Source organism: Symphodus melops (assembly GCF_947650265.1).
Source record: "Symphodus melops genome assembly, chromosome: 6".
Classification (NCBI taxonomy): domain Eukaryota; kingdom Metazoa; phylum Chordata; class Actinopteri; order Labriformes; family Labridae; genus Symphodus; species Symphodus melops.
This window is the reverse complement of record NC_136696.1, coordinates 16,883,014-16,909,825: the sequence shown is the minus strand read 5'-3', so window position 1 is coordinate 16,909,825 and position 26,812 is coordinate 16,883,014. Positions and strand designations below refer to the sequence as shown.

Below are 26,812 nucleotides of genomic sequence, written 5' to 3'. Positions count from 1 at the left end.
CTTTGTCTCATTGAAGTCATTCAAATATTGTCACGCTTTGTTTGAATGGTACGTCTGTATAATTAAACTATTAAAATCATTTTAAATTACTGTAAAACTGAAACGCGTGATACAGGGTTATTTTTAGTACCTAGAACTTTAACTTTCATATTTGAATCAAACGACCAGCTTGATGTGTATAGGAGAGAAAGCTCTGGTATGAGCAATTTCCTGCTGTTCACATACAGCTGACAAAGTATAATATTGGCATTGCATAGCAGTGGGCCTGCAGAGTCATGTTCATGTTGCCTTTCTTCCTTTCTACCAAGAAAAAAAAAAGTCTGCATGTCTTATCACAGATGATCAAACGGATGCATTTTGGTTTGTCTGAGTTTATTGTGCAAGACTAACCAGGCGAGCAAGCATACAGATTTATGGCAATAAAAACGGATCTGCATGCTGCTAGTGAAAAGCAAGATCTATATATGTACATTCAAGTTTTGGACACACATTTGAAACTGATCACAAGAGATAAGAGTACCAACACTCAGACACAGCCAATCAAAACATCAGGAAGTCATTGCACAGCCATAGGTTTCATACATTTTATGTTACAAAAATACTAAAATCTGATTTGAGAAAAACATTTACATGGTATTTTTTCAGGTCTCACATACACAAGATTTTTGATTTTATTTTAGTATTGATTGACTCATCAGTAGCATGACTATTATTAAAAGAAAGCGTGATTTCAAAAGAGACTGTCGAGGCTTAACAAAGGTGAGCTACATATGACATAGACGGCAAGAAGAACTGATCCCAGAGCTGCAAAGTTTGCCCCAATATACAGAGTAAATCAACCAGTTTTTCTGTAATGTATTATGCAGTTTACCAAACCTCAATGGCCAAATACATGATAAAGATTGCATTTATGATTTACGTCAATCCAACATTATACCCATCACCCTTTACCATTGCCTCCCTGAATTGTTTTAATTGACAAACTTCATAGTTTCTATTTGTAAAATAGTTACTGGGACATAAAGTAGTAGCTGTTCATAAAGGAAAATTCCAGTGATATAAAAATATGTTTATAATTCTCTTATCGTGGCCTAAATTTTTCTCTTCAGTAAACACAAAATAGTAATCTGGAACATTATTTGACACTTAAGTACATTTGATTATCATTAGGATATTGCCTGTGTGAGCAACAGCATATAGTATTTATGGCCTTAAGCAAATAACAGAATCAAGAAGTTTAAAAGTATAAACCAATTATCTATAACTATTAGAAAAAAAGTGAAAATAGAAACAATTCCATCTTACTAAAGATCAGGTTCGATTATTCTTTTAAAGGGAGAGCATCTGTGTTGTTGAAACTTGAATATATGCTTTAGGTGACCATTCAACAGATGGGCCTTTATTCTCAGAAACTCAAAGCAGAGCCTAACACTTGGTGAGAATCTGATTATACTTGCATTACTTGATGGTTCAAACTGCATCCCTATTGGCATGTCCATGTGATGACTCCTGAACTGTGGACGGACAAATTAGTTATAGCTGCCTTAGGCGTCTCTTGTGTTGACGCACAAAGAAATGGCCGAAATGGATGGTTGATAATACATAGCAGGGATACTTTGGCAGTAGGTTTCACCCTTAAAATTATTAAACACTTTTACATTACCGTATCTCCATATAGCTACATCAGATTCTCCAGCACAAATGCTTTCTGTTACTAATAAAAAAACAAAACAAACATAAATATCCTTTACTCCTGTACCAACACAAACATGTATTTGAGTGCGTTTAAGAACTTGTTCTTTATTACTTGGGTCCAAACTTTTGGATCTTTTACAGAGTTTTAAGGCAAATAAAAATGACTTATATTTGGACGGCTAGAATCAGGAAGAGTGTTCACTCGGATTGAATGTCCTGCAGACCAAGCACAGCTCGGTGTGTCACGTAGTTGTGTCTGTTTCACTAGTGCAGCTCTGTGCAGAATTTGTGATTGAAGGAGTGGTTTCCTGGTCCGATTCCCTGACACAAATTACAGCATCACCACTCACATTAATGAGACACTGAGCCTGCAGGAGGAACAAAGACAGGAATATTAAACCGCAGGAAAACAGTTAACTCTGAGGTTTAAGTATAATGGTTGATTGTGCTGTATATCTAGGAGTACTTAAAGGATGTGTAAGGATGTGAATTTTATATATATAGTTTGAGAGAGTACCTGGTTCTTGTTTGGATTTTCCATAAACACACACTCTTTCATGCTGTAGGAAACCACTGCATTACCACCAAGTGCTGCTACATGGGCTCGAACCATCGCAAACACCTCTGCTATGAATGAGTGAAGGAAGCCACTGACCCCGCCTTCCTGCAGAGAAAAAACACAAACACAGGTACATATGGCTACACTTTGCATAAGTTGATTTTGCGGCCTATGCCTTTGGCCCGTCCGAGTACTCTTACCTCTCGCAATGATGTGGTCTCTCTGATAAAAAACATGTTGATGATCCCAAGGTATTTAATGATGCGTGTCCCAGGTAGGAAGGAGAGTGGCGTCATCTTCACTACAGTGACTGAGCTGCCACCGAATGAGCGTGAAGAGCGCAGCGAGCGGGATCGTCCATCAGGCAGCGGACTGGAGCGCTCCAAAGACGAGACTGAATGTTCAAAGAGAGCGGGTCCAAAAGGGGAATGTGAAACAAAACAAGAAAGGGAGGGAGACAAACAAGGACATAAAAGAGAATGGATAGACCGAAAAAAAACAAACTCAAGTACTGTATGTTTGAAAAATCATAAACAAATATGAACTGAAAAGCACAAAGGAATGTGAATGTGGAATGAGGAATGTGGGTGCAAAAATGCAATGCTGCTAGCATTTGCACGGAGAGACCAACACGTGTAAACTTGTATGCTTGTCAGTATGTTGTCTGTGCATGTTAGGAACATATGTGACTTGACATGCAGTGTTGTTGATGCATGGTGCCAAGACAATCACTGGGAAAGCATGTGCTGCCGTGCATGGCATGCAGTTGGAGCAAACAGACAAGACAGTTAAACAGTGTCTGCAGACAGACAGACAGACAGACCTGGGCACAGCTGTGTACATTTACATGTGTGAATACTGTTTGCATTTTTGAAAGAGGTTTGAGAAATGGAGACGGACAGAGACAGCTATGAGCTAAGCTGGGCACATATACACGAGCCAGAGTGTGAAAGCTGCTCCATCGTTCTACTGCAATTTTACCTGAAGTGGCTTTTACATCCATCAAAGCAGGAACCTTCAGAGCCACACATTAGATTGTAGTTCACTTACAGTGCATAGGACTACAAATCAAACCACATCTTACAGAAAAGCATTTCCACCACCGACTCCAGTCCACTGTAATCTCGAAAACAAATGATTCGTGCACGTACAGTATATCCTTAAATAGTTATTCTTCTCAGCTGAAATCAATTCACTGATGCCAATGCAGATAAAAATAAAGAAATGTAGTTAATGTGATCAAAGTGCATAAAGACCAAGCACATTGATAGCAACTTAAAAAAAAAACTTCTTATGAATCACCATCATGGTTACCAAGGCTACAGGCATTTCAAAAATTGGCTGATCCATCTGAGGGGCGGGGCTTCAACTTTCACACTCTAGCAAAATAGCTGCAGCTTGATGTGAGATGCTCCGCCCCCCCCCCAAACGGCAAGCATGGAGGGGTGTTTGAGCTCACGCGAGCACGTAAGCATGTGTGTTTGTGTGTACTTTGATGTGCAAGATTGGTTGTGTACTTGTGTTCTGTGTTTGTGAGAGACTGTGTCCTCCTACTTGTCTTAACTGATCCTCGTCTTATGGTGTGAGCTTTCAGCCTAAGCAGCTCTAGCCAGGTGCTGCATCTGTCTGCAAAGGAACCGTAATCAACGGAGGCAGCTGGAGAGAACACACACACACACACACACACACACACACAAACACACACACGCACAAGTACGCACATACACATACCCACGTACACAAACACACAGCCCACATCCAAAACGTACATAAACGCAACAACACAACAAGAGAAAAAAAACAAAAAACAGAAAAACAAAATAAAAAAAACAGGACACAGTGAAACGAAAAAGAAAAGAACAAAAGTGGATGAGGTTTGGGAGCAGTGCAGGACAACTGTCCGAGACTAAAGGATGAAAAGTCAAAACAGGGCAGTGTAGTAGTTTTGGTAGCAGGGAGATGGTACTGGGGAGATTGTTGAGGCTTACCTCTAGATGAGATGTTTGTACTCTCTGGGACACCTGTCACACACACAAGAAAAAGAAAAAAAACAAAGTCTGTACATGCATGTGACAGAAAGCAAGAAGAATTCAAGGTTGACCTTTGACCCTTCCAAGGTGGTCACACAGCACAAGGTATTTTGCCTTTCCTAAATCTAAAAATGTTCGTACATCAAAAAGCGCCTTCTAAAGTGAGTACCTGCTGGGTTGCTCTTGTTACTGTTCACGTGAAGGGAGGAATGCTACACCGAGTCAGAGGCATGACATCTCATCTAGTCAAAATCACAACTTCTCACTTTAAGTGCTCTGAAACATCACTATTTATTTACCTTCCGATTGAACCATAACCAGCTGATTGTGGCAGAGCTTTGCAGCTGGAGTGAATAAAGAGACTGTACCTAAAGTATTAGTTGAGGAGATGGGCAATGCCTGTTAGTGAGACGAGTCTAAGGAAAAGGTCCGACAGATGAAAAAAATAAAAATGTTTAAAGTTTACCTGAGATTTTGGATAATGGCTGTGAGTTGGGAAGAGATGAGTCTGCGCACAACTCCAGGGGGAACTGAAGCTGCTCTTCGGTCTCACCGGATCCTAAAGGTTGCACAAAGAGTCATGAGGGGGCTTGAATTTCCCTTGGGATCAATAAAGTATTTATCTATCCATCCATCTATCTATCTTTAGCCAGATTTCACACACACAAACACAACGGACGTGACGCTTCTCAAATGGGCTACACTGTTTAGAGGAGCATAGTGAGAGGACAGTTCTCTTTCTTCACTTCACTAAAAACTCAAAAGCATTTTGTGTTTGCAGTTATAAAAAGGTATTTTTGAATCTTGATTACTCCATAACTCCAGGAAAAGGAGAGAAAAGAATAATACAGATCTACTAAACTGTTAAATTCACTCACCCCTTCTTTAAAAAAAAAAAAAGAAAGAAAGAAAGAAAATGTCTAAAGATGTGCATAACTGGGAATTGTAATTATTTTACTTTGGTTTGAGCTTTTTGCCTTTTTCTTAGCTTCTCTGTGTTATTCTAATTGAACTGTAAGTGATGTGTTTTCAGGTCTCCCTGAAAAAATTAATTTCCACCCCCCTGGTAAACAAATGCAGAACAAATTCCCAACTTCCAATTTACTTTCCATTCAGCAGTGGTTACATATGAATGAGCATATGCCCATGTTATGGTGCAAGGAAAATGCTGTTCATATAAAGATGTTAACAAAATCCTTTATGTATGAAAAATAAAACAATAACTGTCACTGCATGAAATCACGAGTCATCTCCCCAAACAGGACAGACCTTTGGTGACGGGCTTCTCTGCTGGCTTCTCCTGAGTCTGGTCTTTGTCAAAGGTCATAGCAACTGCTGTCACTGCGACCTAGGAGGATGCAGAGAAGTTCTATTTTGACTCTTTCCATGATGCAAAAAAAAAAAGAAAGAAAAAAAAGTCAGGCAAAGCCAGTCATTTCTCACCTGTATAAGTTCTTCTTCAGGCACCGCTACAGTGAAGTTGAGATGACAAAGGCAGCAGGGAATCATCGAGCGCAACTTAAAGTAGAAACTCTGTAACAAAACACAATGAACTGATTTGTATCTCTCTTCATTCAGAACACAAACAGAGGAACAGAGGTCAGAAATAGTGTAACATGCCTGTCATGAAAGATAACAACAGCACCACTTGTGTCACTTACCTTTAGCAGATTCTCACAGAGGTCATTGAAGATCTTGTTCAAGCCTTGGTTAGTAAGATTTGCATTACTCAGCCTAAAGACCCTCACTGATGTAAACATCTGGAAGAAACGCATGTTTATAACAACTTTTTATTATGTTAGATAAAAACAAAGCATGTACAGCTGCCCACTGCATATCCATTAAAATGCCCTGAAAATATTACTCCTTTCCTATTAGCTTCTTGAATGCACGGTTTGCTTTTAGGTAATGGAGGTAACAGTACATAGCGGAGGGTTACCTGAACCCCTGAAGTCCAGTTGTTTATTCCAGGCATGACCTCAGTGTTGCAGCTGTAGAAGCCTAAAGAGAGAAAAAAAAGTGGGAATTGAAACAAGGATGTTGGAAGCAGAGGTAAAATAACAACTGTTATTACCTCGCCTCATTCAGGAGGTTCCTGACTGAGCATGAGCAGTGTGTGGGATGTGCTGTTATTGCTGTGGAGTGAGTAGACTGAGAGTACCTGCGGGAGGCGGGGCATCAATGAGGAGGGAGTGGATGTCCTCTACAGCGTCAGTGTCATCAATCTGTGGAAATAAAAATCAATGCTTACTCTTGTCCCTGGAAGTAGTGACAATGTGTTTTTGAGATACATACCTCCAGGACAAAGGCATCCTTCTTTCCATGTGAGAGGTCAAGCTCAGACACTTCGTCTGAGCTTTCCGAGTGAGATCGAAACAGTCTGGATCGGTGTCTTGGCTCAGGGATTGGAGAACCAACCAGTTCCTCTGGCAGCTCCTGGCAGGCAAAGAGTCACAAGGCCTGATCAGAAGACATGTCCAACTGCACACCAGAACACCACAGCAGCAGCCCACATCTGCATCTCACATCTGTCTTGCTAGTAAAAAAGACTATGTTAATTAAAACACACATCACATGCTCACACTCACTCGAGCATCCAGTCAGCTGCAAATGTTACACGCACAGCTGGTGTTAAAATATACATGAATCTGGAAGAGGAAGGAATGGTGCAAACGCACGCGCACACACAAACATACACAGGTGAGTGTAAATGGGCAGGGCAGGTCATAATAAATATACAAGAACACAGATACAGTCTACAGTGGGTTGCCCTCTAGAGGTGACTCTGGAGTGGGTTACATATTGTCCCTTGGTCCCAGTTAAGAGCTGTTACACAGTAATAGTACAAGGGTGTAGTATTTTGATTAATATAGTGAAGTATTTGTCATGCTTTGCTGTGTCACACAGCTAAAAGTTGCCGCGTTCAGTACCATGTTTATGCCGCAGAACACCTCAGGGTCCAGGGCAAATAATTTCTTTAATAACCAGAGAGAGACAAGAGGGGTAAGTTTATCACGATTCACATAAACACACTACATTTATTTAATATTATATGTAATTATGTACATCATTTACCACTGGAACAGAGACGACTATACCCAAGATAATGAAATGTATTTGTATAAAACCATAATAAAGGGATAGTTCTTTTTTTAAGTGAGGTTGTACAGTATGAGGGACCGTGAACTCGGACTCTTTCTTGAGATTTTTGGCACAGAAGCTCAACTATACATGACTGCAGACAGAACAACTTGTACTACGTCATTGAGCTCATTTTTTGGAGAAAAAAAAAGAAACAACGCTGGGGTAAGTGTACGCTCAATCAAGAAAATTCCCAGATCTTTATTTTTCCATAAGCAAGGCACTTTGTTTGAGTACTATCTTTGTGACGCAACACCTACTTACTGCCCAATCTGCAGTGCACTGGTCAGCTGTTATTAGTTTATGTGGATTTGCTTTTAACGTCAGTCTTTTTTTAAATGTAAATAAATTACTTACAAGTTGCTCTGTTTGCAGTGATGTAAAGTTGGCAAACTGGCTGCTCTTTTAGTGAAGAGGCCATGCTGACCTGCACCTCCTGTGGCTTTATCATTTACCATAGACAAGAACTTCATGCAAACCTACAGACTGAGAGGGACAAATTCTAATTGTATATGATATTTTTGCGCATATTTTATATGAATACAGTTCCCCAATTCAAACAAAAGCTAAAATTTCTTTGGAAAGACAAACACAAAAACAACAAAAGCATTCTATTAATAGTATTTACTTTGGAGTTCAAGGCTTCTTACTGACTATGGCTCTTCTTGGTTTTTGGTAAATGGGAGAGAAAAGCACTGCAGAAACTTAACCTGCAGGGATGAATGAGTGACTGGCCGTGCTGCATGTGTTGTGCGTCTCACCGGAGGGTTTATTTGATAGAGCTCTTTGTTCTTGGCTATGGTGTCATTGATCCGTCTTTGGATGGTAGACATATGATGCTCGTTGCTCAGGTCTCCCGGAGTCTTTCCTGCAATCTGGATGCCCCCTGGTGCAGGCAGAGCTGTCAGGTACACACCTGTAGCGGACTGAAGACACACACACGCTAAATGACAGTGCTGCAGAAAACACACGTACGGCCAATTAAGCTTTTAAGTTGTGTACGTACAGCCAGACCCAGGAGCATGTTCTCTCCAACACTGATCTGTATGTGCAAGCCAAACAGGGCGTTCATGCTCCGCAGTTTCAGTTTGTTCATCAGTTGTGTGTGAAGCTCATATTCCATGAAAGGCAGCATGTTGGAAATGGCCGTTGCGTTCACTTCCCCCTGTGCCTTCTTCTTTAGCCGACACAGCCTAGAAGACAATTAACAATGGCACTTATTCAATGAAAGTCACTTGTGTCTTTCATGAGAGCCTACTATCTAACATTGGGCAAATATTTTCAGAGGACATACTGCAGATGACAATCTTAAAAAAAGGTGTGAAATTTGTATATTTTTAGAAATTATTTATAATTATTTGGAATCCTTGTCGTTTCACTTCTTTTTTCTCGGCTTTGTCACTGTAAACAAAAGGAATGTAGATGCAACAACATTGGAAGCTGTAAATTTGACAAACTGAGTCTCAAACTGAGATGAGAGCGCTGAAAGCTCCCGACAGTGTGCTGCTCTGAAGCTCTCGGCTCCAGTGGAGGAGAAAAAGCTTGAACTACTTCTGAATCAAAACAGAACTTTTGGAAATGCTCAGCTGCCTCGTATTGTGATTGACTCATTAGCTCCCAGCACTGTCAGAAGGCTGGCAAGGTTGAGATAAACTGGCAATTAACCTTTCAGATGAGTAATGAAGAAGCTCTTGGTTGATTAGGATCTGTTTGTGTTACGTGTTGTCTAAGACACTGGACTTTATCCTGATTTGAATTGACTTACTGCTATACTTTAAGGGATCGTGTTATAAGAAACAAAAGGCTTTATTCGACCTCATTGGATGCGTTTCTCTCAGGTTAAGAAATCATGATATGTGGGGTTTGAACCATTTCACTTTGAGAGTATTAACCTGGCCTGGATAAGGCAGCCCTTTCCCGTGACAGATGCTTCTGACGGCAAGTCTATTGTGGTGAACAGCACATCAGGAACCTACAGAAAAAACAGAGGACAATGAATGCAAATACTTCATTCTTCTTTTCACCAGACTATATTGATTCAATGGATAAACAGTGATTTTTGCCTTCGATTTAGCCAAACAAAACAGAATACATCAGAGACCTTTTGTCGTCTGCAGTGGTAACAGTAGGTGAGTTGGGCGGGAAAGGGCATGTTGAGCTCATCATATGGGATGTGACAGAAGCCACAGCTCGGGGGAGACGGCTCCTCAAACCTGGAATACAACACACACCATCTGGTATAAGCCTCAATACAATCCATACTGACATACACAGTGCACATACAAGGGTCTGTTTGCTCAGTGTTTGAACCGGGCTAACCTGTGGTCTGTGATTCCAATGTCAAGACAGCCTTCTCGCATAAACCGAGGGTTCAGGATAGACGCTGTGCCTGATGCTGACAGGATACACACCTCCTCACTGTGTGGAGGGACGATCAAAAGAACCAACAGGGAGAGGATGAGAACACAAGAGATGAAACCATTATGTGTGTTAAAGAGTAATGGAAACTTGTTTTATTGAATCGATTTAAAAACTGGAAAGGCATAAAGATGTGCTATATTTTCATGAATGTAAATACGTCTACACACCAGATGCTTGTGCTCTCACTGTAACCCACAACAGCATGGCAACCAAGCGCTTTGGCGTGAGATTTGATCTCCTGGCGGATCTCCTCCCACCAGGCGTCACGAGTCTCTGGCTCATCTGCAAAACACACACGATCATGAAATCAAACGGCTTTCAAAAGAAAAAAATGAGATTGGCTAAATGACAAAAACCTCTCTTAACAGTGCAGTACTAAAACTAAAAACATGCTAACAGGAAATCAGACAAGTTTGTGACTAGGAGTGTGCGATATAACGATACATATCGTTTTAGATCATATTTTGTTTGTTGTCTTTTTGATGTGCAAAACAGTATGGAGTAGTTTACATCAAAACACGCCTTCAGAGTCCACAGATTCAGTTGCTGAAGTTAAAAATAAGAAAAATAAATACATTTTAAAAAAAACAACGCCAGGGGACAAAACAAACACCACCAGCCTCAAAAATCAACATTGTTAGATTTCATTGCTAGACGATGCTCCTTCTTAAAAAGGTGTTTTGGCTTTGAAAAGACGAATGTTACCCAAAAGCTGTGAATCTGCAAATTCACAATAATAAGGTCTAACTTGTCAGCTTTGATAAACCAGGTTGACATCAAAGACAGGTTGACAAATAACTTTGTTTAGCATCTACAAATTAAGCAACGCACAGAATATAAAGAACTTGAAAAGCTTCGGGTTGAGGCCTCGGCCCGACCGACCAGCTGAGATACCGGCAAAGCAAAAACACACGCAGCAAACTTTGGCAGAGTCATTCAGCAAGCGTACCTCATGACAAGAAGGGCAAGAGAAAAAACAAAAGCTGTTTTACTAATCTGAACCCAGGATACACGCCGTGTAGCATAGCTTAAAATGCTAATGTATCCTTTTTGTCGGTCTTGGTAAAATAAATCCTGTTTGACACGATGTCATAGTTTTCTCATACTTTACTATCTGTTTGATCTCAACACTCTCTCTGGTGATTTTACTGTTTGTTTTATTACGGGTTAGTTTACTTGAATGATTAAATCTTCAGTTAATAAATATGACCAAAATTTTCTTTAAAAAGTTGTTTTTGATAGAGCTCTACCGATCAATGGGCAATCAGCCTATCAAGTGATATATCATATCGACTCATTTTATCGCAGATATGCGCCCACATTACAGATTTATTTACCAGTCGAATAGCATTTCATTTGATCGTCAATGTAATGAACTAGGAGTTCTCTTTCACCAGCGATGTGCTACACGAATTACAAAAAAAGCATTATCATTCTTCAGAGTCAAAGATGATGCACGCACATGCACATGTTACTTTCCAGTTAAGAGGTATTTTTTGGTTATATCGCACACCCCTATTTGTGACTAATAATGAGTCTAACCTGTCAGCTTTGATTCACCAGAACAACGACAGACTACATAAATGACAGTTTGTGCTTTCTGGTGGTTTATGGGTTCAATGGTGTATCAAAGCAAGCAAAAACCAACTATAAGTTTGTGATACAGAGTGATGATGTGAATGATGATTATGATGATGATTAAGGCAAAGTCAATGGTTAGGTGCATGTTATCAAAAAATAAATAAATAAAATTAAAAAAAGAAGAACATCGTGTCTCTCTCTTCTCTACAACTCCTTTCAGCTAGCTGCACTGACAGAAAGGATGCAGGTGACAAATTGGGGCTTTTAGTACATGTTTTACTTTGGTGGTCCGACTTTAGAAGGACAATCTGGCTAAACAAAATACATTTGTCAAAGTGAAGTACTACCCTGTTGAAAAGGTTTTAAATTCAAGAGGAATGAGCCTTCATCATAATACAGCTTAACCATGGATGTGTCTCAATAGGCTCATGAGGACTGCTCCAATACCACCTCTGTTTTATTCACTTTGTTAAGGAGAGCCTTATCATTGCCAGTTCTGAACTCATTGTTTTGCTAGTTCTTAATCACAGGAGGAAAAAAAAAAAAAAAAAAAAAAAAAAAGATTAGCTACATTGAAGTATTGAGCTGTACCACATGACTCCCTGGGAGGGCCACATGCTAACAGAGCTCCAAAAGACTCCACTTAAATGCTGAGGGTTAAAAGGGTGAAGAAATTAATGAGAGGAACTCAAAAGGGGGATCAACTGAGTGAATGAAGAATAATGATCAATGGTCAGGCATCAGGGCCCACAAAATGGGTTCCTTTAAACCAGAAGCAGCATGTCACACAGGCGCAGGCTCACCAACGTGCACGCTCATGACCATGTGCTCATGGGCAGAGAAGGGCCATATTCATTCACCAGAGTCCATCAAATCTAGTCTAGTTTTTAAGTTTTGGAAAACTGAAGTGCAATCACATTCCTTCTTTCCCAAAGCTCACACCTTTTCTTCCATCCCCATCATTCGTCCCAAATCTATTAAATTTCCCTCAACTGCCACCCATCCAATCAGCCTGCTTTCCATGCATCCATCCATCCCTTCTTCCCCATCTCTCTCAGTATGAATACGGCCCAGTGAGTCAGGGTTGCACATGCCAGATCAGTGGCTCTTTATCACAGAGTAAACCTCCTAAACCTCCTCTGGTCTAGACAGGTTTGGCCTTGATGCCGATTGAGAAAGCGGTAGAACAGCGAAGGGACAACATTAGGGCAGAGCTGCTGTGCAGCAGGATGAGCTGAGTGTGTGTGTGTAAGGGGGGGGGGGGGGGGGGGGCAGGGGAGCCAGGCAAGGCTGGATGGGGTGGGGACTCAGCGCATGCTCAACTCAGCTCAGCACACACTCACACAGATTAGAGAGGGAGGGGTGGCAGCTCAGCAATTTGTGACTTTTTAGTGAGACATTATCCAGTTTGTGATGCATCTATTGGAGGATATTTAGATCATCAGATGTTTGATGTTAAATGTCAGTATTGAGTGCTTCACTGAGCTGCCACCGTTCCTTGGGTGAGAGCAGAAAAAAGGGGGGGAAATACCTGCGGTGACACTATTCCAGTCTAGCAGTTTGTATGAGCGCGTGTTACCCAAGGCTGGGCCAGAACACACCGTTAGTACAGAAAAGAGAGAAAAAGAAAAGAAGAGACAGTCTAACAACCAAGCACAGCACAACAGCAGCACTTCACTTTTACTATGTATGGAGGACACCACTTCACGGTTACTTTGAAAACACACTATATTCAGGCCTACAAAAAAATAAAAAATAAAAAATCCAGAAAAGAGGATTGACAAGGAAAAGAAGAGAATGAGTAAAAGCTACAAGCAAAATCTTTAAAAGGCCAAAGGAGCTATATAACACAAAGGAGAAGCATGCAGTAGCTGTCTAACTCATTTACTATCTGTACATACTCATAACATCTCCACATAGCACCTTCCTGTTTTTTTTTCTGAGACCCTTTAAAGACTGCCGGTAGATCGTAACAAGCTTTGTTCAGTGTTTTTCTGCAACTGCACCGTCACTAAGCTGAGCCGTCATTTCGTCATTGTTTGTACATCATGTTGCAGTGAGATATTTGTGTCCCGGCCTGTAGAATTGACTTTAAGTTTTGGTGTTGCAGAAGCACAGCACAGCGGGGAGCTCCACATACACACACAGTCAGACATGCACACACACGGTAATGTGCTCCCCGGCTGACTCTGCTGATCCTGTCTCGCCGAAGTCTCGCCTCTGTTGCTACCCCTGCAGGCAGCACAGAGTGGATATCACTTCATCCAGTGGTGAAGTGAAATCCACTCTGTAGGTGCGGCGTGACGAGAGCAGCACTGTGTGTGTGCACGTCTGACTGTGTGTGGATGTGGAGCTCAGGCTGTGACATGCTCTCCTGTGCTTCCACAACGCTGTAAAGCAACATGAATTCACAAACAGGGAGACCAATACTACGCCACTGTGTAATACAAATGGATGAAGCCTGAGTGAGGTCACGTATCTGTAACTGCAGGGAACCTTGGAGTACCATCTGTGGCTGTCAACATGCCGCCTGTCAGTCAGGTTAGCTACGCACTTTATTGTAAATAAAACTTAGACTTCATCAAGTCAAAATTGGACAAGTTGTCAACAATGCAGTGTAGTTTTTTTTTAAATCAGCTTGCAAACATGGTCATTCCTGGTGATGAGACTGATGGTGCTTCTGCAGCAAACCTTGAGTGGACACTGCTGAACTACAGGATTTGCGTTATGGCGCTGTATAGCTGAATTGCACTATAAAGAGACTACAGTCGTCTGACGACAGCAACAGTGAACGGGGCTCTTTTCAGAAGAATTCACGCCTACAGTATGTGCAGACCTACAGAATTTTCTGGTCTGATCCCCCTCCCCCCACCCATATCCCTCTGAGAAAAACCCTGCTTATCCTAACCCAGTCAAAACTCACCAGCGAAGCCCTAATATAAGTCTCTCCCAACTTAACTTACATAGCCTGAGAGCTCCAACAGGTAGATAGAGGCCCCATAATCACATGTCTGATTACCTTACAGTTTAAGACATATGTTTTTTAATTAAAAATAATAAAAACGGAAACATTTCTAAATGAGTGAAAACATTCCTGATTCTGTCAGAAAATATTTCCTCGAGAGAAACTGCAATCAAGGCCTAGTTCGCATCAAATTTGAGGATCATAGAGCTAAAAAAAAAAAAAAAAAAAAAACTTGATGAAAGAACAGACAGACGAAAAAATCCCCCAAAAGAACGCCTCTGACTTTGGCTGTTTCTTGCACAGAAGTCCACATGACACACACAAATCATAAGGATAAGGATACTGATGCAGGGATTAGAAGCCTCTTGAAATCTCGCGAGAGAGAGAGAGAGAGCAGTAATACAACATCAAAACAATGCATCACAGAACCTGCAGCAAACAACATACAACAGAAGCAGCAGGCAACAGACTTGAGCCATGCACCACTATTGCAGCTTCACCTCTAGGGGGCAGCACCACAGCACACAACAAAACTGTGACCAGAGCATATACTGTATAAACACACACTCACACCCTCACATGACCAGCACAGACTCGACATTACACTAAGCCAGTCAGTCAGACCGAGGTGAAAGTTGCCCCGATCCATGAACATTTTGGACACTGTGTGTTGTGTCCTAACTTCGTGCTAAAAGTGTGACCAGGAAACAGCTTTCACCTGCTTTAGGACTCGTACATTACTGAGGTCTTAACACAAATCAAACAAGTTGCTACCGGGACCACACACAGGAGAACTGGTCATTAACACAAGATAAAATGGGCAGCATAGACTAACAGCCAAGACCGGACACTAACACAACACTGTCGTGAAGAAACTCGAATAACTCCACAGGACATTAGGTCAACTGCACTTCAGGACTACATTTGTGCATGCGGAACTCACCAGGGTTGTGTATACGGTCCAGCAATTTGACAGAGCGAGCGCTGACCACTCCACCAACATGAACCAGAAAACCAGGCGGGAAAGACGTCAAGGTGAAGAAGGGGAACTCCTGCAGATGAAAAGACAGCCCCAGTCACTGACAGCAGGGGAAAATCGATTTCTCTATAATATCTGATCTACTTCGGCCCCTATGACTATAACAAGTAAAATATATGGATTTTAGACACATGTTTCAAATGTACAGCACTAGAGAATAATATAATGTTGCTAACCCCTAAGCTGTCTGTGTTGGAGAATAGGAAATCTGAGGGCTTTAATATACCTGTGTCCATTCGTGCTAAAAGTTGTGATACTGTATCTTTGTCAAAACATAGTCAACATTGTCAGGAAAATTGCCAACATGCAGCAAGGAACAGCAGTAAATGTGCCCCCTACACCTCATCATGCAAGATTTACCCCCCCACTCAATACATTCCAGCCTGAACTTTCAGGAGCATTTACAATAGATCTGGAAGTGACTGAGGAAACGTTTTTAATACATTCTTTATACTTTTTTTTTTTTTTTTTTATTCAATCCTTTCAAATCTATATAAATGCATTAAATAGACTTAGAGTTGATAGTGAAGAAAACTCTCACACACACAAACTCTCTATTTGTCATGCTTCTCTCTGTCCATTTAAAGAACATACTGGATGCTCCTCTATGGCCAGTCAAACGATGTGATGCACATTCATGCAGTCGCTGACACAAGGAGCTACAAATTATTGGGACTGCTTGCATCTTTCCTTATCGCTTCCTTTCAGGTTGAGAGAGGACCACCTTAAAAGAAAACCTGAGGGGTATTGGGATTTCCAATCATGCAGATATATGTGATGAGAAGAAATCAGGTGGAACTACCACTTATTTCCTTCTTGTCAAGTACACCAGGAAGGAAGACGGTCACTTATTTTGACTGACGGCTCTTCCCATCGGAGCAAAGACGCGAGAATGATGAGATGGGGTGAGCGTGCTCATTCTACGTTGTCGACATAGAGGTTGCAGTCAGAGAGGAGGGAGATGATTGACACAAGTTTCCAGGTGGCAAACACACAGTCGCAAGCCCCTTCAGAATTAAAGGGGGAACTCAACTCCTAGCCTCCAGACCTCCGCCTTACATGTCTGCAAGTCTATTAGAGAGCGGTAGGCGCAAAGCAAAACACGCAAGCAGTCACAAGGACTTAATGCCACTTTGCTCAACCCGGCCGTCCCCTTTGAGATCTACAGACAGCAGAGGAGAGTCGGGGGCTGGGAGTTGATTCAGACTTGGTGCTGGCCATTGGTTGGTCAGGGTGTTAGGAGGAAATGTGAAGAGACAGTGTGTGTCACACTGATGGGACATACCCCGGTGTTTATTAATAACCCAGAGGAGGACGCTCCCTGAGTGGCATAAGTAATGAAGAGGACAAAGAAAGGGAACATTACTTGCTCTTACACAAACCCACTCCCGATTACACACCTCCCCAGTGTAGATTTGTGACTATATTTATGAAGAAAAACAAGCAGCGTGAAAAGTAGCGTGTGACAATGAGTAACTGTGAGCCGTGTTGCGAGTCAATCAAGATCAGGAAACTGTGTGTGTAAAATTCATTGAAACTCTGGCTTGCTTTTGCGGTATTAAATATCAGAACATTAACCAAGTGTTGAAATAGACGAGTGAGCGTGTGTGATTGTCCAGTGTCATCGTACCCTTTGCTCAAGAGCTGTCTGTGTCTGTTGTCTCAGCAGGGTCTTCAGAGGCCCCGCATCCTTGCCGCCACTGCCCCCACTGCCCATTCCTGATCACAGAGGAGAATCAGGCTTCAGTTTACACACTTTGAACACACAGGTTAATGGAGTAGAAAAGGCAGGCAAACTGTCAGTTTATTAATTCAATGCTTTAGTCTTTCTATGACAAAGATAGTTACAAAGCTAACTTTATAATCACCCTTAACTGTTCTTGATATTTTCATCATGGCATTTAGACTAGACCTAGCGTAACGTTCGAGTCATTCCTACATGTCAAACCACATGCTTAGGTAGCAGAATCTTTAGAAGTGAACTCTGGGTAATCAGACCATGCATGTGAGTCGTTTCCCCTGAGAACACAAGTCAACTTGTTCCAGGTGTGAACTGTCCTACTGCTGCCTCTGAAGTTCGAGCGATGCCGATGCGACACTGTTTTAAAGTCGTTACTTGATGACACACAGCAGTCCTACTATACCGGAGGCTGCCTGCAGCAGGTCCTCTGTGAGGGACAAATTCATTTTCAGCAAGGCCGAGTCTGAGCGGATGGTGGATAGAGGGGGTGGGGTGGTGGCTCTGGGGACAGAGCCTTTAACAAAGCTCACTGAGCCAGAACCAGGAAGGGGCAAAGTGCATGTTGAGAGGGCTGGGGAGCTAGGGCAGAGGAAGATCCCAGGCCTGCGTCTCCCTGGCTGGGACACCTCTATCCAGCAGAAAACAGAAGAAGGGTGCAAGGGGAAAGAAAACAGATGTATTGAGAATGGAAAGGCAGAACAATAAAGATAGAGGTTAAAAGGACAATAACAGAGAAGGTGGAGAAGGATGTGACAGCGAGAAAAGGGGACACGAGCAAAGAAGAAGAAAAGCCTGATAAGTTTGAATTGTCATTATTTTTCATTTTATTCTCAGCAGGAAATTACGCGTGTGCTGGCTTCAAAGAAGACTTCACAGAAGCTCATGTATTATTAAGGCTATAACACTACATGCAGTAGGAAAGGACCCTGGCTTTAAGTGTGTATTAAAAGGGATCAAGCCAACAACTATGTAACCAAACACTTTATAAATCCTAAATAAGATACAACGCTCCTGAGGGCAACATGTTTTATGTTGTCCAATATTTCACATTGTTTACATTTCATATTTTCAAACAGCACGTTATTCCTTTCTGTTTGGATTCTAATGTTGTTTGCAATTTGCATCTGGGACATTTTGTTAAACTGAACTCACAGGGTGCATCCAGTTGGCTTTGTATCGTGTTAAAGCATGCTTGCACGCACACACACAAACCGCTTCAGGTCTAACAGGATTTTTGTCCAGTGCTTAAAGAGCGGATTATTACTAAAGCGGATGTCATCCCGGAGACCAAACAAACCTTTGGTTAATATGTTCACATTTAGGGGGGCTTGGTTGATTCACGACGTTAACTTGTGCAACTTGAAAGAATATTTCAGATGGCTGTTAAATAGTAGCCATAGACTGTATGACAGCCCAACAGTGAAACTTGCTTGAGCACGGTACTGTGCACTCACAGCAGTCAAACAAGTTAGACGATGGGGGGTTAAACTTGTTTTTGGCACTGTACGGATTGCCTCGAGTGAATGCTCACTCACTGATCGAACAGTGACCCCAAAACCGAGGTATGACCTGACCTGACCTCTGTGAACAGTCCTACTGTAGCGAGCAGGCTATACTGTCGTCGAGCTCAGATTTGTTGACAATTTCTCCGCCGAGGGGAAACGACATCAGTAGGCAGCCCTTTAAGGCGCGCACAATAAGAGATGTGGGCGAGGTCTGCAGCTCTGCTTAAACAGTGTGTGTAAAAGATGATGACAGAAAAGGTGACGCAGATTAGAGATAGGAATGGGATACAGGATATTTTAAAAGAAGAGAGAGAGAGAGAGAGAGAGAGAGAGAGAGAGAGAGAGAGAGAGAGAGAGAGAGAGAGAGAGAGAGAGAGAGAGAGAGAGAGAGAGAGAGAGAGAGAGAGAGAGAGAGAGAGAGAGAGAGAGAGAGAGAGAGAGAGAAGGGGCAAACAGATGAGAGAGAAGCGTAAAAAATAATAAAAGTAGAGAAGGAAAAAAAAAAGGAAAAAAAAGAAAGGAGGTCGCCTTCTGGGGTTTCTGCTCCTCTCCAGGAGCGTTCTTCAGTTAACACTTTTAGCTCCTCGGAAGTAGAGTTTCACCAATCTTACCTTGACCTCAATACTTAACGAAAATATGACTTTCGATCAACAACAGCCCCTCATGAGACACAGTGCTTCTTTTTAAAGACCAAAACAACCACGGGACAAAACTAATACAGAGACCTGGTGTGTCTTCCAATCATTCAGCAGCTTTTTTTCTACATCAGCAAAAAGCTTGTTTTCGAGAGTGAGGAACAGGAAAGAAACACCAGGCCACTGAGGACACGATGAGAAGAGGGGTTGTAATAATAATAATAAAAAAAAGGTTAAACTTAACCATGAAAACATGTAAAATAAAAAGACATAAATGAACAAAAATGTCAAAAACCACCACTGGAGTAGCACCACAATGAAGTTAAGGGAAGGGACGGATGGGGGGGGGAGAAAGGGGGGTGAGGAGGGCAGGTCACATGTTCTTACCCGTCTTGGGCGTCAAACTGAGGTCTGTGTCTGATGATGAGGACTGGCGGCTGCATGGCTTGGAGGGAGAGAAGGGTGGGGGAGGCGAGGAGGAGGAGGTGGGGAGGGCTCTGAAAGGGGTTGGCGGGCCAGAGGATGAGAGCAGGTCGTCCCCAAATACCGGCCTGCCAGGAGAACATGACACACATATACACACACACACACACGTCAGTCACCACCTCACCCTCTGAGCATGTGCGCTTGTGTGTGTGCGCATATATGGGAGTGAGTCAGGGTTGTGGTCAAACTGAGAAGTTGACTGCTCTAATGCGTGTGCTTTGGGTGAGATGTGTTTGAGGTGCTACGGATGGCTGGAGAACCCGGAAAAAAAAACATAAAGCAAGCATGGAAAGCAAAAATTACACAAGACAGAAAAAAAGAAGAAGAAGAGACACACGTAACTAAAGAAAGCAACATGGCAAAAGACGAGGGATTAGACTTGACAAGGATGATGAGCTGAAGCATGTGTCCCAGAAGAGTGAAGAAAAAAAAGAAAGAGCTGACCAAGATCACCGGCTGTTCATCTGCACTAAAGCCACACCTGAAACCCTTCTTTAAAAAACAGCAAGAAAAAACTGCAGGTTGGTGCAGAAGGGAACTTGTCAGCCAACGCAGGTGGAGGATCTTATATAAGGGTCTGTCTTCTTCTTTGTTGTGATGCCTTTTCCTCCACCTTTGCTCGACTGTAACCCACCAGACTCCAGCAAACATACATTTGCTTTCCCTCTTTCCATAAAATGAACACCATCTACTTCTCTCCTACTTTATATTTGTTCCCTGTGTCTATATTCCTTCCCTGCCTCTGCGTACCGGTGAAGATGAGAGTGGGAACAGAGACAGAGAAGTTCTGGGACAGTCTCTGGGAGCTGCAGGCTGAATGCACAGGGCTGTTGTGGGTGGAGCGGCATCCGTGGGCAAGGGGAGACCTGGGCCGATCAGCACACACAGAGAGAGAGAGAGAGAGAGAGAGGAAGACAAGAGGACCAATTTGGACACAAGCGGCAAGAAACGTCCCAATCCAAATGTAGCCAGGGAGGGAGAAAGAGACGCACACAAGAACCAAAAACCACAATATTGCGACAGAGTGAAAAGGGAGACAAAAAGAAAAAAGGAAAATTGTTTTTACTCCCTGTCTTTGTCCATATTTTTCCATTTAAAGCCATGTGAATGCAGCAGGAAGTTCATGCACAGCTGTAAGCTAAATAGTTCAGTCTCCCACAGAAGGGATGCAAACATCATAAATAATACTCAAACAGGCACAAGGACACACTGGACATACAGGGCGTTAGACAATAATTCAGCTCCTTGGACTTTTCCACATTTTACAGTGTTACAGCTTTGAGTTTAAATAGACTTCAGAGTTTCCCACAGAATGACAGAATACCTGTGGCATCAAGAGGTGGGGGTTTGGTAATATATTTATTTTGCTGTGATTTCTAACTTGCTCTAATATTTGTTAACAAAAGACTTCAGTTGGGGTGCTGGTAGTCTTGTGGTTTGTGCATGTTCATGTTCAGAGGCTGTAGTCTTCCAAGCAGAAAACCCGGCTTACAATCCCGCTTGTGACTCCTTTCCTGCATATCATTCCCCACTCTCTGTCTGATTTCTGACTCTATACATTGTCCTATCTTGAAATAAAATGCATACAATCCACAAAATAAACATTTACCAAAAAAAACCAAACATCATACTTCCCTCGCCTTTCTCTCCTCTTAATGCACCCAGCTGGTCCCGCCACGCTCTCTGCCATTATCTGTATGCACCTACGACAATCTTTATCTGCAATCATTGCGTTTTATAAAGTTGCCTTAACAGCTTTAACTCCCATTTTATAAAAGTTCCACTTGACTCTGCGATTCCAGCAGCAAAGCCTCAGGAGGTTCATAATAAACATGAGATGTTGCTCCACAATCAAGACAGACAGACATCACAGCGGGCATATCTCTCTCTCTCCCTGCAGAGTAGTTTCAAATATGGTCAACAAAAATACTTCAGCAGCCATATATATATATATATATATATATATATATATATATACCTTAAGTCTATGTTTGGGAAAGTCTTGACTTAATTGGGCTCTTTACCATTTACTTAACAAACAACAGCAATTGGTTCTACCTGATCTTAGCTAGGAGTAATCCAAGTATAGACTCAAAAGGTTTTATTTTGTGCCTCCAATCAGATCCATTTGAACTCGCAGTTGTAACATGTGTTAATGTCAAGGGCTTGAATAATTGTGCACCACACAGTGATTTTCTAGAACGATGTATCCAGTGCCTCAACTCAACAGAAACAAAAACGAGACCAAGAACGGAAAACAGTTTTTGAAATGGATCAATCGTTGAAAGAAATCAAAACATTTTATGGTAAAAAACAAAACAAAACAAATACAACCTTAATTCCAACTTTTAAAAAAGATTATGCCGCTTTTTTGTTTGTTTTTCTCCTTTGGCCTCAGGACTATTGATCGTGCCTTAATTTTTGGCTGTGCAACATCTTTATACACACGGTACACTTTTTGAAATGTTGTCTTTTTTGACCAGAATTTCAGCCATCAACCAAGAATGTATTTATATTTAAATGATCAAAAAAAATAAAGAAGGCAAAAAGATCAAATCAAGTATAATTAGGAAACCCGTTATGTTTATACAGTAAATATAATCTAATAATTTGATTAAAGAAAAAGTCATAATGAATTGAAAAAAGTCATCTGTTGTGTAAATGTTTTATTTTTAAATAATGTATTTTTAAGTAAAGATAGTTATAGTTTATGGATCAGATAAGTGTAGTAGTTAGTTGAGATGGATTTTTGTCTGTGGACCCCATGCTGAAGACTGTCAACAAATAATAAAAGCTGTATCAATGAACTTTTAATGTATTCATAAAGCCGATAATCAATAACACATTACCTTACTGAGTTTATGCACCTACAGCATGTTTACTAACTACTTAAAAGTAATTAAGCTTAAAAAGGGATATACAATCAATATTAGCTGCATCATTTGATGAACACTATAATTTGGTCTTATAATTACATTAACAGGAAGGGCATCAACGTCTTCAACCAGCTGTGGTTACATCCCGTTTACACAAAATAAAGTGTATTAATGCAAATAAGAGGCACACATGCACTCAGCCGTCGCTACGAATGATGGCGGCACAAGCTAATCATTCAATGGCCAGGGTGCGATCAAGTCCTGAAGCACACTTTGAGAAGCATAATGTAAGCTCAATATAAAAAGATACCATACTAACATGCAGATGCTATGCAAAAAAACCAAAAAAAACCATGCAAGGGAAGTTAAAAGAGCAGACAAAGAAGGTGGTGGGGGGGTTGAAGGTAGCTGTGTATGTACTGTACATGTGTGTGTCTCAGGATATGTTGTGTGCTGTTATTTCCATGATGCAATTATGTGACACACAACCTACGAAGGGCAATCTAAAAGATACTGAGACACACACAAGAGGAGCTGTGAGCTACTCTTTACACAGGCACAGCATACAATACATTTAGCCCCACACACTCTCCCTCTACTGCACACACAGTTCTTTCCCCATTCTCGCAAGCTATATTGGCAGCAAAACGCCACATTAAAAGAGGCAGGGTCCATGCTTGTGTTGTTGCTTTATACTCACTCCTTTCCGTCCTTGGAAGGGGAATTGCAGGCATTGGATGCAGGGGCTGTGTTAGGGTGTGTATGCGTGTTGGTGTTGGGAGCACTTCCCGAGCTGATTTTGTCCAGTGTGCAGGCTGTACCTATGGCCCGGACCACCAGCCCAGACTCTCCCTCCAGATCAAAACACTGCAGGTAGCCCACCACTGCATTCCCGCCCATCTCCAGCACCTTAAGCCCTATTTTCCTCTGCAGCTCTCCTATAAAAGAGGGGGAAAAAACAGACAAATCAGACAAATAAAACGGTACAATTTAGTGTGACGAAATTTATTTTGCTTCACACCCAACATTAAGAGAATCTGTGAATTGTTATTACCCGACATAAGAGAGATGAGCCTCTGACGGGCCTCGTTGGAGGCCCGAGGAGTTCTAATACGGTCTATCCACTGGTACTCTGGGTCTTCATTTACCACAAGTTCTTCCACAAACCCATGCACCATTGCTGCCCGATAGCACCTTGGAATAGATGTAGCTGCCACAGACAATAAAGCAGACACCACACAGAGTGTTATTCCTTGTTTGGCACTGACACATACACAGTTCATCAAAGAAAAGGTGGCGCCCTCATTAAGCATGTCAACCCAACAAAGAACTGGATACCAAAAGTCTAGTCAGACATACTGCAAAAGAACTTGACCCCACAGGAAGACTGTCTGAATCGGTTCAAGTCGTTAAAAAGCTCCACTTTGACGAGGACGTTGATCTCCCCTCTGATTCCTACAGTAAAGAAAAGGACAGAAGCAACACGATATCATAAGGAATGACAGAAAGACAAAGACAATAATCACAGTGAGATATGTTTGTTCTTGTACCATGGATGGTGTCATATATTGGAAACCAGCCAGAGATGACAGAGGCAGCCTCACTGCACAGCAGCGGGTCTATGTCAATGTAAACTTTCCCTATGGCATCGTTAGCACTGTACGTGTCGTGGTCCAACACGGTAACCTGCAGCGGCTCATCCTGCAAGTCCTCATCATCAACCTACACGGCAAGAGAAAAACAGGGAAATAAGACAGAAGGGAAGAACAATGACAGTGTTAGAGAAGCTATAAATGAAGTGAATTGTCTGGACATTGTGTGATGCTACGACTACCTTTGAACACTTAAAGGAGCATTTTACCTCAAATTTGAACCATTCTGAGTTCCACTGTGGATTGAGAGATTTTGGAAAGACATCTGTTTTGAAAGTTGTGTTTCCAAACTTTACCTGATAAATAAGAGGCACGACACACACGTGTTACTACGTTGTTAAGAGATATTATCAATTAGATTGAAATAAAAAAAAAGGTTTCACTCACCTCTACAAACGCATCAGTGAGGTCACTTGCTCTGTCCATCACAGGCAAGTGGCGCCCTGCCACTATTTTGACTTTCAATTTACCTGGCATGGTTCCCTTGAGATATTCTGGAAACAAAATTATACCAGTACCTTTATTATATGTCGTCGACTTTAAACAGATACTTGCTGTGATAAACGCTGCTGCCGCTAACAGTGTGAGCTGGCAAGTGGGCCTCTTCATTACACAGACATATGTTAGTGACAACATGGAGAGCCCATTCTTCTGTTTACATGCTCACTTAGCTAGATAATAAACCAGCGTATTCAAGCGAGTCCACTGCTTCTATCTCATCGACTCTGTTTGTAATCAACTATTGAACTGGTGCTGATGTCACACAGCTAGCTGGCTCAAGTTAGCACAGTATGCTAGCATGAAAAGCCACTTAGGATCACTGCAGTCTTTAGCTCTTCTACCTGATCGGCCATGTTTTTGTACAATCACGCCAACAACACCTTTGCACTAACCAAATCATTCTCGCCTCTTCCAGCGAGTCCAGTTTCATGCTTACCAGTGCTACAAAATAAGCTGGTGTGAGTCAAAGCAGGCTAGGTTGTTTTACTCGGATACTTGTGTTGACAGGCAGCCGGTCGTCTGACCTCCGTGTGTCTCCCATAACACGACACGCTGGTTCCCCATAAACCCAACTCAAAGCACACTCGTCTAAACACGCAGCTAAAGTGAGTCGACTGTAAAGATGACTTCACGACCTACTTAGTAAATCGTTATTGTGCATGCTAGTGTTCAACCCGTGAGGCCAATAGCTAACATTAGCCTGATAGGTGTGTACATGATGAATGAGTCTTCAGGGCTGAGTGTGATGCCTTCACGTACAACTTGGAAGTTTGAAACATCACATGCTACACCGACGTTAACCCCTCGTTGATATTGAAATTATCTGCTTACAAAAAATAACAAACTTTTTTGAAGCTACTCTAACTGCTTGAGAACATAAATTATGTAGATACATAGAAACACAACTATCTTTCGCATTATTTTTTTTTCGCACAGTTTCGTAAACAGATTAAATTATATTCCGAAATGACTCAAAGGCGGAGTGGCTCATGTGTCCAAGTGCGTAATTGTACCGCTACTCTTCATGTACAAATCAATACAAAGCTTACATTTGCTGATTAACGATTTAAACAAACAAATAATAATGAATGAATGGTTCTGGTTGTCTGTCTGTGGCACTCAATCACACTCATTCAACCAGAACACTGAGGTAGGCAGCATAATCACTCAAGCTCTGTTTGTCTCTTTCTTTCTGCTCCAACTCACCTCTTCACCTTAACTTCAACAATATGTGTGATAAATCACATTGAGCTGTATTATGGTTCTGTTTTGGAGTCCTAGAAAAACTCAACTTCACATAAGTCTTCATGAATTCATTGTGTTTTTGTTTGACCAAATCACGTTTGAAAATCTGTCAGACCATATTTTTTTTTATATTTTTAAATTAAATTGGATCCTTTCACCTGACACTATATGTTTCTAAGTACCACTTAAAATAACTAAATAACCAGGGCCCCTTCCTCTATTGGGACACTGGGTAAAGTCAGACCCATTTGGCCCATGAACATTGTTTTTATATATATCTTAAATACTGAGTCTTGCATTGTTTTCAGAATTAAATCAAAGCCTGTAGCTTGTTAACTCGGTCCAGTGAGAGGAGTTAGGTTGGTATTTTTGGCCTGTATGTACCCATGAAGACAGAAGTCTATGTCATCCCTTGAACTTTGAAGTGTGATTCATCATTAATGACTAAATGTCTTAACTTAATGACCTCCTCTTACCTGGACCCATGTTTATTCTTACATTTTTCAGCTTTTCATAATACATTTTTGCTTCATTAAGTCACACGAGAATTAGTATTATCTTTTATAAGCATTGCTTTTGAGTATATTGTTTATTTCTGGTTGATTATGAATATGTAGTTTTTTTGTTTGAGAGAGTGACACTGGAATAATGTTGCAGAGAGAAACAGTGACAAGCCATACAACAGTCATCTCTCCTCCCCACACACCCAGACTCTGGCAGTTCACACAGGAGCTAAGAAC

General features: G+C 41.6%; 1 protein-coding gene across 3 annotated transcripts; it reads right to left on the bottom strand.

Annotated features, from left to right (window-relative positions):
- Positions 1–570: 570 nt before the first annotated feature.
- Positions 571–25,604, bottom strand: c2cd5 (C2 calcium dependent domain containing 5). Of its 3 annotated transcripts, XM_079347233.1 has the most exons (29): positions 25,264–25,604; positions 24,714–24,820; positions 24,536–24,622; positions 24,225–24,396; positions 24,034–24,129; positions 23,729–23,884; positions 23,375–23,612; positions 19,700–19,863; positions 17,062–17,150; positions 15,336–15,444; positions 10,014–10,128; positions 9,745–9,843; positions 9,527–9,638; positions 9,318–9,397; positions 8,432–8,618; positions 8,187–8,351; positions 7,215–7,259; positions 6,580–6,720; positions 6,446–6,509; positions 6,224–6,285; positions 5,946–6,044; positions 5,728–5,817; positions 5,554–5,632; positions 4,751–4,843; positions 4,243–4,275; positions 3,809–3,910; positions 2,455–2,648; positions 2,213–2,359; positions 571–2,063 (listed from the first exon to the last, which is right to left on the bottom strand). In XM_079347233.1, exons 2-29 carry the CDS (start codon positions 24,801–24,803, stop codon positions 1,938–1,940), a joined length of 3,234 nt encoding a protein of 1,077 aa, XP_079203359.1. In that variant the 5' UTR covers positions 24,804–24,820; positions 25,264–25,604; the 3' UTR covers positions 571–1,937. The 3 variants fall into 3 exon arrangements, with proteins under 3 accessions (XP_079203359.1, XP_079203361.1, XP_079203360.1); XM_079347235.1 differs by lacking the exons at positions 7,215–7,259; positions 19,700–19,863 and adding an exon at positions 20,549–20,664; XM_079347234.1 differs by lacking the exon at positions 7,215–7,259 and having other exon boundaries at positions 25,264–25,603.
- Between the last annotated feature and the right edge of the window lie 1,208 nt (positions 25,605–26,812).

Coding starts and splice junctions, on each gene's coding strand:
- c2cd5 (XM_079347233.1), bottom strand. CDS start 24,803: ATGCCAGGTAAATTGAAAGTCAAAATAGTGGCAGGGCGCCACTTGCCT. Junction 9,639..9,744: donor ATTGGAATCACAGACCACAG/GTTAGCCCGGTT, acceptor GTTGTATTCCAG/GTTTGAGGAGCCGTCTCCCC. Junction 4,276..4,750: donor GCCATTATCCAAAATCTCAG/GTAAACTTTAAA, acceptor TGTGTGTGACAG/GTGTCCCAGAGAGTACAAAC.